Source organism: Saccoglossus kowalevskii, chromosome 9, assembly GCF_978046115.1.
Source record: "Saccoglossus kowalevskii chromosome 9, keSacKowa6.1, whole genome shotgun sequence".
In the NCBI taxonomy this organism is placed as follows: domain Eukaryota; kingdom Metazoa; phylum Hemichordata; class Enteropneusta; family Harrimaniidae; genus Saccoglossus; species Saccoglossus kowalevskii.
In genome coordinates, this window is record NC_140649.1 from 8,884,620 (window position 1) to 8,898,388 (window position 13,769).

Sequence of the window (13,769 nt, forward strand, 5' to 3'; positions counted from 1 at the left end):
CACACACATTGTGTACATCAATATGGGTCCCGTATCGAACAAGACGCGGCACGACAACTTGAACCACCGCCCTTTAAGTTTGCAAATCTTCACTGAATATCAGTGAAATCAATAAAGTATATATTTATTTGTTAGTTAGTTACAAACCTTTCTGCCAAAGGGAAGCCAGTGGTCCCAAATACACTTTTCAGCATTTTCGCTTAGCTTTTGCCTTGGGAAATATTGTATACTCTTATAAAATCCTTTGTCATGGCAACAAATAGTGCCTGATATTACAATCATGCAAAGAAAGAAAAAAACTTTTTTTAACGACTATCACACTGATGAATTTATTATTGATTTGACATACATTTTTACATATATCTTGTTATTATTTTAAAACTTTTTTCTGCTGTACTTATCCTATGTAAATCTTACACAGAGGCAATAAAATTATTATTATTACAACAAATACTGCAATATTTATACAATCTAATAAATAAAGTATTTTTTTAATTCACAGTTTCATTCAATCGATAACAAAACATGGATTTTTACGCTGCAATCGCTGTAACAGCTTGTTGCCATCTAATTCTATTGTTTGCTGATTTTCTCATTCAGTTATTTTTCATGTCGCTATACTCTCTATTCTAGTACCTAGAATGAAAATGAAAATGTAACAATCATGATAATTATTCTATAAATCATCGTAAAAATGAAGAATCTTGTTCGATATCGGCAATCAGATTGTTTTCATCTTCTGTATACCAACTGAGAATCTCAGTAGATTGAAAGGAAGTATATGTTTTGGATGTATTTCATTTACAACTTACTGCTTTATTCAAAGCTTGTTCAATATCGGCAATCAGATCATTTTCGTCTTCTATACCAACTGAGAATCTCAACAAATTATCAGTGATTCCAAATTTTTCTTTCTCCTGATTTGATAAATTCACATGTGACAAAGATGATCTGAGGAAAAGAATATACCACATTAAAAGTTTCTTCTCTGATACCGTATATTACATGATGTATTCCAGGTAATAATGTAATTCATACTTATGAAAAGCCTAATAAAACAAGTCATTGTCAATGACACGTCCCTGTTCCGTTCATATTTGAGTGACATATACATTCAAAGCAGATCATGACCGAAATGCACCTGCATATGTACAACACATTGTACTAAATCTGAACAAAATCCATCCTTGCATGACTGAGATCCGGTTCCGGAATTGTGAAAATACGTGATTTTGATGCATTTTCGGCCTTAAAATGGCCATCATTCAGCTATTGTTGAGCGGATCATGAAACAAATGCACATATCTATTTATGACATGATGTACCATGTGTGTGTGAAGTTTGAACTTGATCAATCCAGACATGTCTTGGATACGGATCCAGAACTGAATTCTTTAAAACAAAATGGCCGCCAGCCGGCCATTTCGAACTTGATCCGAAAAAAAAAATGACGTGCATCAAGGTCCTATTATGTTTAATGTATGTACCAAATTTGAACAAAATCCATCCATGCATAACTGAGATCCGGGTTCGGAATGGTGAAAATGTGCGATTTCAATGCATTTTCGGCCTTAAAGCGGCCGTCATTTGGCTATCGTTAATGAGATCATGAAACAAATGCACATACATATTTGTGACATGATGTACCTTGTGTGTGTGAAGTTTGAACTCAATCAATCCAAGCATGTCTCAGATACGGATCCAGAACTGAATTCTTTAAAACAAAATGGCCGCCAGTCAGCCATTTCAAACCCGATCCAAAAAAAAAATGGCGTGCATCAAGGTCCTATTATGTTTAATGTATGTACCAAATTTGAACAAAATCCGTCCATGCATAACTGAGATCCGGGTCCGGAATGGTGAAAATGTGCGATTTTGATGCATTTTCGGCCTTAAAATGGCCGCTATTCGGCTATCGTTATTCGGATCATGAAAAAAATGCATGTGCATATGTCCCATATAATGTGCAATGTATGAGTGAAGTTTGAACTTAATCGGTCCATGCATGTTCGAGATACAGGTGATCACGAACGGACGGACGGAACGGACGTACACACGGATGCACACAGGGCAAAACATAAGTCCCCGTTTTCGGACTACGTCCGAACGGGGACTAAATATATTGAAATAAAAAAAAAATATGAAATAATTTATTTTACATTTGGTCAGTGATGTTTACAATATTTGTCATTCACACTTATATCTAGGGCCTTAAACATCTCAAAGTGGACTGCAATGTTCAGCAATATGCAGGAATTAAATTATTTGTACTGAAACCACGATAAATTCTCTCTTGTGTTCTATGACACAAAGTGTCAGTGACTTTCACAAATTATGTCTTAACGAATTCCATAAAATACTGAAATCGCAAAAAATTCTAGCAGTGAAAATTAAACAGTTCAGTATTGAGCTAAAATTTCTGTCCATGTATCAGCCGATATGCACAGTTGACTGTCCCTATGAACCTGTGCATGATCCTGTTATGCATGCTTACATTGAATAATCTAATAGGGCGTGCCAAGGAGCTGGATCCATCAATCGGTGTTCCTGTAATTGCAACTTGCACCAATTTCATTTTAAACCAATGTTGCTGTCTTATATCACGCCATAGCATAACTAACAAAATCATACAACTTTGTATTTGATTACTCATGGAAATGTGTCATAACATGTGTCTTCTTCCATTAATTGCATGTGCCACTGTGTTTGATTTTATCAATAGTGATTACAGACAATTCTACCAAGATATAATGGCTAGGTGACGGCCGAATAAATGAACCTTGGTTGGCAAAGATGCTTTCTGTCAAGCTATATCATAGAGATATTTTCATCCAAAATGTCCTTTAACAATTTATATTTGAAAGAGTTTTAAAAACAGTCCATAATGTTTCAAATATGTTTGCACAGTAATGACTTGCCTTAACTTGAATGTGTCTCGATTTCTTTCTTTTTATGAAGAGTATTTTATACATACAAGGAAAATCAGACTACAGGAGCATGACTCGATACTTACGGATGTTCAATCAGGCTTTCAATAGACCCAAGACTTGCAGCAGATATAATCAATTTAAGATTATTCATAAAATTGACGGCTTCTGTTTTGCCACCTTTGATTTTCAGTGCAATCATCCCACCAAAAGCAAACATTTGTTTTTTAGCTAACTCATGTTGTGGGTGTGACGGCAAACCTGTGAGAGATTATAATAATCATTTCGGACATATTATAATTTACACTACTATAAATATAGCATAGTAATTTTTTTTTTTTAAATAAACAACAATTATTGAGCCTCAATTTGAATTTCGCATAAAATAAAGCTTTTTAAATATAAAATATGGCAGGTGCAATGCATTTTAAGGTTGATCACTGCAGTGCAAACCTAATTGTCATTGAAATAAAATTTGGTTAGGTCGCTTCAATTGTCACATGTAAGATCAGTCCAGCATATGTTGAAGATAATCATCAATAGTACTGTTCAATTTCAACTAAAAGTTATATCTTTGAAATGCATAATCAAAATATGAATAAAACCATGATGATTTCTTACCTAAATAAAGAACTTCCTCAATTTTAGAGTTGAATTCTAAATACTTTGATATTGCCATGGCATTATGTTGATGTTTAGCCATTCTTAACGGTAAGGTTTTCAAACCTCTGTTTGCCACATAACAATCAAATGGAGATGGAATTGCCCCGGTAACTATAGCAAAACATAGAAAACTCTGTCAATGTATATATACAAACAAGATGGTTACCAGGTGGCCATATTGAATCAGATCACACAAATCAATAACTAACTAACATACATACGCATATGTAAGTAAACATGTTTATTTGACCCATATTAAACCCGAAATTTGAAAAGATGAGTCATGTGAGAACCAGTGTATTCCCCCTATCTAGTATGCAAAAACACATAAACTCTGAAATATATAGAAACAAGGATTTACAAAACTAAGGGTTTGCAACTTTCATAACCATGATATGCAATAAAGATCTCACGAGAAGCAAACTATTGACTTTGCAAGTTTGAGAGTGATCCCATTCTGTGCACATCAATCAAACTTTGTTCTCACCAATAGCATCACAAAACCAGTGGACGCTTGGAATTCAAAAATACAAAATGCATGTGTTACAAACTTTGCAAGTTAGCAAGAACACTATCAAAATACTGTAAATACTTTATTTTTACTTGAAATAAATTTTCGCTATTTTGGCTGAAGGAATGATTCTTTATTTTAAAAAATACTTTATTTTAGCTGGAATAAATTTTCGCTGAAAAGAAATTTTGGGTGTTTCGTATGGAATTTATTTTCACTGATTTCTGACAAGTTGAATGTTAAATATAGGAAAAAAGGTATATTCGTTGGATTTTAGTTTCACTGAATCATTCCTTGAGCGAAAATTAATTCCAAGTGAAAATAAAGTATTTTTCAGTTCCTTCATCTTCTAAATCCTTCATATTGATAAATAATCAATCCTGCATTCAACTTTAATTTTCAGCTACATTCCAGTGACTAACCTTTTTGTAGAAACTTGATTTTCTCGTAGAGATCATCTCGGTTGGTGACCACACCGCCCATAATTACATCTGTGTGACCATTGATGTATTTGGAGACTGAATGCATCACTAGATCAACTCCAAGCTCTAGGGGGCGCTGTTCATAGATACAAGATCAAGCAAGTTGCTTTATGCATTTAAATCAAAAAGATTGTTTTGTTCTGGTTGCTGCTCCCTTTTTTGAGGCAAATTTTCATAAATCTGAATAAAATAGTGTTGTACTATGAGATCATTCTTAAAGCCTAATACATGTAATGTTTTAAGACTATAATGCACATTGTGTAGTTGATGACCAAAATTAGCAAAAAATAGTGGAAAATAAAAAACATTTAATTTTTAAGGATTTTAAAATGATTTTGGCAATCATTTTGTTTTTTAGTCACCAAAACCTTGTTAACAGAGCTATGAGACTTGGTTTTTCTCAATATCACGCCTACTGTTCCACTGATCTATGATACTTGCAGCAATGGTCTCAATGACTATTTGAGGTGCAAATCTTGTTACTTTCTCATTCTCAACAAGACTACTGTAGCTATCTGTATCCAAGGCACAGTGGAAAAATTAAAGGCAAGAAGATACCAGGTAATTAATTTGAGTGTAAACATTTTTAAAGAGAGATAACTATTTGTGAATTAAGCAAATGTATTTTAAATATTGAATTATCAAACCTCAAAAATTCCTAAGAGCAAGGATGTGGTCAAACCATGTACACAAATATTAGAAAAAAAATTGTACTACATGCCCACTGGATCTTCTTTACATTTACATACCTGACATGCTGGTGATGCAAATGTGCTGTCAATTATTACGAAGACGTCTTTAAACTGATGGACTGTGTCAGCTATGCGACGAATATCAACTATATTGAGTAGAGGGTTATTTGGAGACTCTATCAGAACCATCTGATGAAAGAAAAAAAAAAGACGATTAATCTTAATCTCCTTGTCCGTTTCAGTATATGCAATGATACAGGGTGGACCATTATTATTGTAGGGGTCTTTATGAAATTATGAACCCTGACTTCAGCAAATTACAATTCTGCAAGCCTTGGGTTGATTGAGCACTGTAAAGAAGGTGACACAACATACATAGGGTGTGGATGTTATGTACCAAAGCACTCTTCAAATCAAAAAAGAAATGGCAATTGAATTCACAACAGACATGATCAGTATTCCATGAGATGACTAATAATTAGTTCTGTGTTCAATGGGATGCATGTCTTGTATCTATCTGAAATCAAAGTCATTTAAGTTGAACACATGGGTGCTCATATACTTTCTGGATTTTTATTGCAGGCTAAGTGCCCAAAAAACTATTCCGCTACCTTAATAATTGAACAAGATTTCAATTAACTGACATGACATGACTAATCTGTATAGTATCAAACCAAATTACCAATTTTACTGACAAATATGACAAAGTCATATCAGATTTGACTATTTATTGGACAAAGTCAAGTCTAATCTGACTATTGATTGGACAAAGTCATATCAGATCTGACTATTGATTGGACAAATTAAGTTATATCAAATTTGACTATTGATTGGACAAAGTCAAGTCTAATCTGACTATTGATTGGACAAAGTCATATCACATCTGACTACTGATTTGACAAATTAAGTCATATCAGATTTGACTATTGATTGGACAAAGTCAAGTCTAATCTGACTATTGATTGGACAAATTAAGTCATATCAAATTTGACTATTGATTGGACAAAGTCAAATCAAATAAGACTATTGATTGGACAAAGTCATATCAAATCTGATTATTGATTGGACAAAGTCATATCAAATCTGATTATTGATTGGAAAAAGTCATATCAAATCTGACTATTGATTGGACAAAATCATATCAAATAAGACTATTGATTGGACAAAGTCATATCAAATAAGACTATTGATTGGACAAAGTCATATCAAATAAGACTATTGATTGGACAAAGTCAAATCAAATAAGACTATTGATTGAACAAAGTCATATCAAATCGGACTATTGATTGGACAAAGTCATATCAAATCAGACTATTGATTGGACAAAGTCATATCAAATCAGACTATTGATTGGACAAAGTCATATCAAATCTGATTATTGATTGGACAAAGTCATATCAAATAAGACTATTGATTGGACAAAGTCATATCAAATCAGACTATTGATTGGACAAATTCATATCAAATCTGATTATTGATTGGACAAAATCATATCAAATCAGACTATTGATTGGACAAAGTTATATCAAATCTGATTATTGATTGGACAAAGTCATATCAAATCTGACTATTGATTGGACAAAGTCATATCAAATCAGATTATTGATTGGACAAAGTCATATCAAATAAGACTATTGATTGGACAAAGTCATATCAAATAAGACTATTGATTCGACAAAGTTAAATCAAATCTGATTATTGATTGGACAAAGTCATATCAAATCTGACTATTGATTGGACAAAGTCATATCAAATCAGATTATTGATTGGACAAAGTCATATCAAATAAGACTATTGATTGGACAAAGACATATCAAATCAGACTATTGATTCGACAAAGTCATATAAAATCTGACTATTGATTGGACAAAGTCAAATCAAATAAGACTATTGATTGGACAAAGTCATATCAAATCAGATTATTGATTGGACAAAGTCATATAAAATCTGACTATTGATTGGACAAAGTCAAATCAAATAAGACTATTGATTGGACAAAGTCATATCAAATCTGACTAATGATTGGACAAAGTCATATCAAATAAGACTATTGATTGGACAAAGTCATATCAAATCTGATTATTGATTGGACAAAGTCATATCAAATCAGACTATTGAATGGACAAAGTCATATCAAATCAGACTATTGATTGGACAAAGTCATATCAAATCTGACTATTGAATGGACAAAGTCATATCAAATCAGACTATTGATTGGACAAAGTCATATCAAATCAGACTAATGATTGGAGAAAGTCATATCAAATAAGACTATTGATTGGACAAAGTCATTTCAAATCTGACTATTGAATGGACAAAGTCATATCAAATCAGACTATTGATTGGATAAAGTCATATCAAATCTGACTATTGATTGGACTAAGTCATATCAAATAAGACTATTGATTGGACAAAGTCATATCAAATCAGACTATTGATTGGACAAAGTCATATCAAATCTGACTATTGATTGGACAAAGTCATATCAAATCAGATTATTGGTTGGACAAAGTCATATAAAATCTGACTATTGATTGGACAAAGTCATATCAAATAAGACTATTGATTGGACAAAGTCATATCAAATCAGACTATTGATTGGACAAAGTCATATCAAATCTGATTATTGATTGGACAAAGTCATATCAAATCTGACTATTGATTGGACAAAGTCATATCAAATCAGATTATTGATTGGACAAAGTCACATCAAATCAGACACTGATTGGACAAAGTCATATCAAATCTGATTATTGATTGGACAAAGTCATATCAAATCTGATTATTATCAGATTATTGATTGGACAAAGTCATATCAAATCAGATTATTGATTGGACAAAGTCATATCAAATCTGACTATTGATTGGACGAAGTCATATCAAATCAGACATTGATTGGACAAAATCATATCAAATCTGATTATTGATTGGACAAAATCATATCAAATCTGAATATTGATTGGACAAAGTCATAACAAATCTGACTATTGATTGGACAAAGTCATATCAAATCAGACTATTGATTGGACAAAGTCATATCAAATCAGACTATTGATTGGACAAAGTCATATCAAATCTGATTATTGATTGGACAAAGTCATATCAAATCTGATTATTGATTGGAAAAAGTCATATCAAATCTGACTATTGATTGGACAAAATCATATCAAATAAGACTATTGATTGGACAAAGTCATATCAAATAAGACTATTGATTGGACAAAGTCATATCAAATAAGACTATTGATTGGACAAAGTCAAATCAAATAAGACTATTGATTGGACAAAGTCATATCAAATCTGACTATTGATTGGACAAAGTCATATCAAATCTGACTATTGATTGGACAAAGTCATATCAAATAAGACTATTGATTGGACAAAGTCATATCAAATCAGACTATTGATTGGACAAAGTCATATCAAATCTGACTATTGATTGGACAAAGTCATATCAAATCAGATTATTGGTTGGACAAAGTCATATAAAATCTGACTATTGATTGGACAAAGTCATATCAAATCTGACTATTGATTGGACAAAGTCATATCAAATCAGATTATTGATTGGACAAAGTCATATCAAATCTGACTATTGATTGGACAAAGTCATATCAAATCAGACATTGATTGGACAAAGTCATATCAAATCAGACATTGATTGGACAAAGTCATATCAAATCTGATTTTTGATTGGACAAAATCATATCAAATCTGAATATTGATTGGACAAAGTCATTACAAATCTGACTATTGATTAGACAAAGTCATATCAAATCATACTATTGATTGGACAAAGTCATATCAAATCTGATTATTGATTGGACAAAGTCATATCAAATAAGACTATTGATTGGACAAAGTCATATCAAATCAGACTATTGATTGGACAAAGTCAAATCAAATAAGACTATTGATTGGACAAAGTCATATCAAATCAGACTATTGATTGGACAAAGTCAAATCAAATCTGATTATTGATTGGACAAAGTCATATCAAATCAGACTATTGATTGGACAAAATCATATCAACTAAGACTATTGATTGGACAAAATCATATCAAATAAGACTATTGATTGGACAAAGTCATATCAAATCAGACTATTGATTGGACAAAGTCATATCAAATCTGACTATTGATTGGACAAAGTCATATCAAATCAGACTATTGATTGGACAAAGTCATATCAAATCAGACTATTGATTGGACAAAGTCAAATCAAATCTGACTATTGATTGGACAATGTCAAATCAAATCTGACTATTGATTGGACAAAGTCAAATCAAATCTGATTATTGATTGGACAAAGTCATATCAAATTTGAATATTGATTGGACAAAGTCATGTCACATTTCACTATTTATTGGACAAAATAATATCAGATCAACTATTGATTTGAGAAAAGTTTGAAAGTTCAAAACTCCTAGATAACTAGCTGACACCTACCTTGGTGTTGGGTTTTATGGCTTGTTTAAAAATCTCCGGATCATCTGTGACTGGTATAAATGTAATCTCTGTTTTTAATTTTGCTGCAACAGTTTTCAGTAACAGCACAGTGCCACCGTATATACTATCAAAGCTTACAATGTGGTCACCGGACTCCAGCAACTGTGTAATGGTGAAAATAGTTGCCATACCAGAAGAGAAGACAAAACCTAAAAGATAAGTCGATATGCAAATGAATTCATCTTTTCGTAATGTAAATGGTGAATGATATTTCACCATTGAATTGAAATTTTGATTAGCAATTCCCTGTCATTAAAAAAGAGGGCGCTGTTCATTGAAGAGGGGTATTGGAATTCAATTCCAATACTCACTGTTGCAGATGTGTCACAAATAAAGTGATTGGTACAATACTTTTATTTGGAGAGGTACCTCTAATAGAAAAATTATGGTACTAGTATTCTATTTTCATATGCAAGTTATTAATAGATAGTATATGATGTCTTGGTCAAGATTCCCTTACACAACATGGAGTGGGGGTGCACGGGGGGGGGGGGGTGTCGCACCTCCAAAATCAAGCTGAAACCCTTTTGTGTTAGCAAAATGTGCCCCTCAAAATTCAGGAAATAGCGTTTCAGTGAGTCTAGATTTGCAAATTTTTAAGGGGGAGCATGCCACCGGACCCCCTAGTAAGGTCGCGCCTTTGGCACAAGGTTGGTGAGCAGGTCTCACCCGCTCATGCGAAATTGCATGCCGTCGCCTCTGGTATGTCAGTCTAAATCCTCTTATTTGTGACTGATAATACATGTAATATACATCAAAGTAAGGGTACAAACATCTTTGGTGAGTTGAAGGTATAGAAATGAATTGAATAGCATTTACAAATATTTATCTTTAAACAAGTGACCTGACAAGTGTCGAAATTGTTCAACTTTTCAGCTTTGGTTATGAGTAACTCTCACAATATATAGTTGTTGCACCATAAATTAGAGAGAAAAATAGGTCAAACAGATTTACAATAAATGTTAGTGCTTTAAATAATGACAAGGGTACAATATAAGGGTATGATAACCCCATGAAATGAACTGCATTTTGACCCCTTACAGTGTGGTGACCTGATTGCATGTCGTTAAAAAAGTCTTGTATCGATTTGGAGGAATGTAGCGAAATATATCAGGTGATCTGATATTCACGTTCTTGTCGAAAGCAGCTGTGGGAGTCAGGTCTGATGGACGATAATCTTATATTGAAGGGGCATGTCATATTGTTCTCCGGTGGGTTGGTTTAGCTCAGTATTTATTATCAGGTTAAATTTTCTAAAAATTGCGGTAAACATTACAAGAATCTGTCACGCTGAGTAAATCACGTGTCGAAGTGTGAATTTAATACGGAGTGATTGCCAAACAATGTGATCGCCGTTTGCCTGCACAATTGTTTTTTTTTTCATGAAAACTCCTACACCTACCGTATTTGGCTTTCTCCACTGCGGCCAGCGCCGCTTCAAAGCAACTTCTTGTTGGGTTACCGATGCGATTATAGACGTAAGACTGGAATGAACAAAACATGAAAGTTAAAAAAACATGACTGCACCCCCTCCCCTTCAACAGTAGTAGTTGCCCTCACTTCCCGAGATATACGGGGACAAGGTGCAAACGAAAGAATGTAATGGTCTCACATCTGACGCGCCGCTTGGTTCTTGGAGTCTATAAGTTGTGGACAACGTAATCGGGGGAACCACGGCTGCACCAGTGTTCCACACTTCGGGACTCTGACCAGCATGCACAGTCAGAGTCGCCATCCCTTTGCACAGTTCTTCGGAACAAGTTGATTCCGCCATCAATAAAATGTGTATATTGTGCACGGAAGAGAGGGAGATAGAGATTACGAATATACCCGGCGTATATAGTAGAGGGCGTTGTCGACGTTTGTCATTCTTGGAGACATAGGCAGATTGCATATGTGTGTGGGTGCATAAAGAAACAAACACGCCAAATGCCGGTGCTTGGAGATGGAACTGTCATATTCGCGGCGCTAATGAACCTAATAATTAAATTAACTGCAGAGTTGGTCACATTTAGGAAACATGATTGTTACAATATACTTGGGTAGTATTTAAACTGAGTGTTTATTGATACGTGTATCATCTTGTACATTTAATTGACTGTAATATTTTTACGATTTTTTTTTCACATTTGTCAGCCGCTTCTCCAGCGATACCATATAGTATGTTATCTCTTCTTTAATAATAATCTTTTGTTCGTTTCGTCCTCTGAAATGTCCAAATAAACTGTAATTGCAGAAATGTAAAGTGGCCATTTATGGATTTACCCCTTTCTATCGTAGTTGGCGTAATTCGAGTTGAGGATGCGACAGGAAGAAGTAAACCTAAATCCTTATTGCCTAGCAACACATTCGCTCGTTACCTAAACCTAAAACGATGTATGTTTTATTAATTATACATTTTAGTCATAGCATGTTTATAGTGACATTTCTAAAGAGCGACTTTACTTACCACGAATCTACAACAGTGTTGTGAACAAAGTGGTGTGTTCGGGGAACTTTGCCTCGCTTAGCTGATAACACTTACACGTAGAGATACCAGTGTCGTACCCCAAAGGAATACACATTAGTTAATTACAGATAGTCCAGTTCTTTATTCATCCAGTCGTCAGCTGAGGTCATTCTCTCCTTCTTCTCCTATCACAAAACTCTAAGAGGTGACAGAGTAAAAGCGATCAACCAATCGCTGCAGTCGTTGGCATGATTAACGGTTAAAGCATTGCGAAATTGCCACTGAATACAATTAGCAAGCAATCTATTTATAAAATTCCTGTAATATATGATTATAATGTCTCTTTTAAACATGCAAGTTGTTGATTCTAAATAATACTGTAACGTCGTGTGAACCAAATGTTCGTACCTGATGATGTCAATACGAGGTCAGCGTCAGCTGAGGTCTTTCCCTCCTTCTTCTCTTACAAAATATTACAATCTCTTTCATATAATAAATATTCAGCACAATTTCTTACAGTATGCGGATTATTGTTGGTCATTAAATTAAGGTCAAGTTATGTTGTAGACGAGGCTGCTTAGTGTATTGATATTTGGAATATAGCGCTGGCTCAAACCCATCGGAGCCGGGGCAGACAAGTCAGCCAATGTGCGCCGATATTTTACTATTCTAACTAAACGAAGGGATTACATAGTGGAACAACTAAGTTCCCGTCCTACTGTTGCCTGGATTAATTATTGGGCAGGTGAAGCAAACATTTACCAAATTTAATGTGGTCAGTTTCAACAGCATGCGACTCAGAATGACCCCCCCCCCCAAATCTCTTCTTTCGTATTGCATTATTGAAACAATTTGTACCCTGATCCGCTAGATTTCGTTGACACATTTTAATAGATGCGTTACGTAGAAAGTTATAACAGTTACTAAAATCCAAGTATTCATTTGCTGCCATGAATAATACATTCATCTTGATATGCTTTATTAAGTAAAGATTTATTGCTACAATCTTTAAATATATACCAGTATTTTACAATATTTCGTAAGAAAAGATGAAAAGAGGGAACGGCCTAGTTTGCTCAGGCATACAAGATTAAATGTATTTTTATTGACTCCAAGAATATTGTTTACAGACGATGAAATGAAATAATTCAATGATTGTCTGAATAAAATAATTCGTTGGTGAATATTTTATTTCATAACGATAGTTTTTGAAAATGAACTTGTTCCCAAATCTTTGAACCACGTTTAAGGTTCGCTTCTATTAAAACATGAAAAAATTATAACAGTAACATTAAAACAAATTGTTGTGTGATGATTCACATACATGCACCGTGACGTCATTCATATTTAACATTTTTACGGAGCAAGAAGGAGGTGTTTCCAAGAAAACATTTTCTATAGGTTTCCATGTAAACACATTATTCCACGGAAAACTTATACTAATATACAGAATTCTCTCATTTTTCGTGAAAGTAATATTTAGCACTCATAACACTACATATCATTTGATAGCACAGGTCACCGAATATACTTTCGA

General features: G+C 33.7%; 1 protein-coding gene across 1 annotated transcript; it reads right to left on the reverse strand.

Annotated features, from left to right (window-relative positions):
* Positions 1 to 300: 300 nt before the first annotated feature.
* LOC100370087 (cystathionine gamma-lyase-like) lies at positions 301 to 11,557 on the reverse strand. The gene is made up of 9 exons (XM_002740950.4): positions 11,396 to 11,557; positions 11,186 to 11,267; positions 9,724 to 9,932; positions 5,333 to 5,464; positions 4,524 to 4,659; positions 3,549 to 3,701; positions 3,014 to 3,188; positions 813 to 951; positions 301 to 636 (listed from the first exon to the last, which is right to left on the reverse strand). Exons 1-9 carry the CDS (start codon positions 11,555 to 11,557, stop codon positions 625 to 627), a joined length of 1,200 nt encoding a protein of 399 aa, XP_002740996.4. The 3' UTR covers positions 301 to 624.
* Positions 11,558 to 13,769: the final 2,212 nt, after the last annotated feature.

Bases quoted from the DNA above. Each gene is read 5' to 3' on its own strand.
- LOC100370087 (XM_002740950.4), bottom strand. From the start codon at position 11,557: ATGGCGGAATCAACTTGTTCCGAAGAACTGTGCAAAGGGATGGCGACT. The intron at 5,465-9,723 runs GTAGGTGTCAGC...TTCTTTCATCAG, and splicing joins CCATAAAACCCAACACCAAG to ATGGTTCTGATAGAGTCTCC. The intron at 4,660-5,332 runs GTATGTAAATGT...ATCTATGAACAG, and splicing joins TTGCATCACCAGCATGTCAG to CGCCCCCTAGAGCTTGGAGT.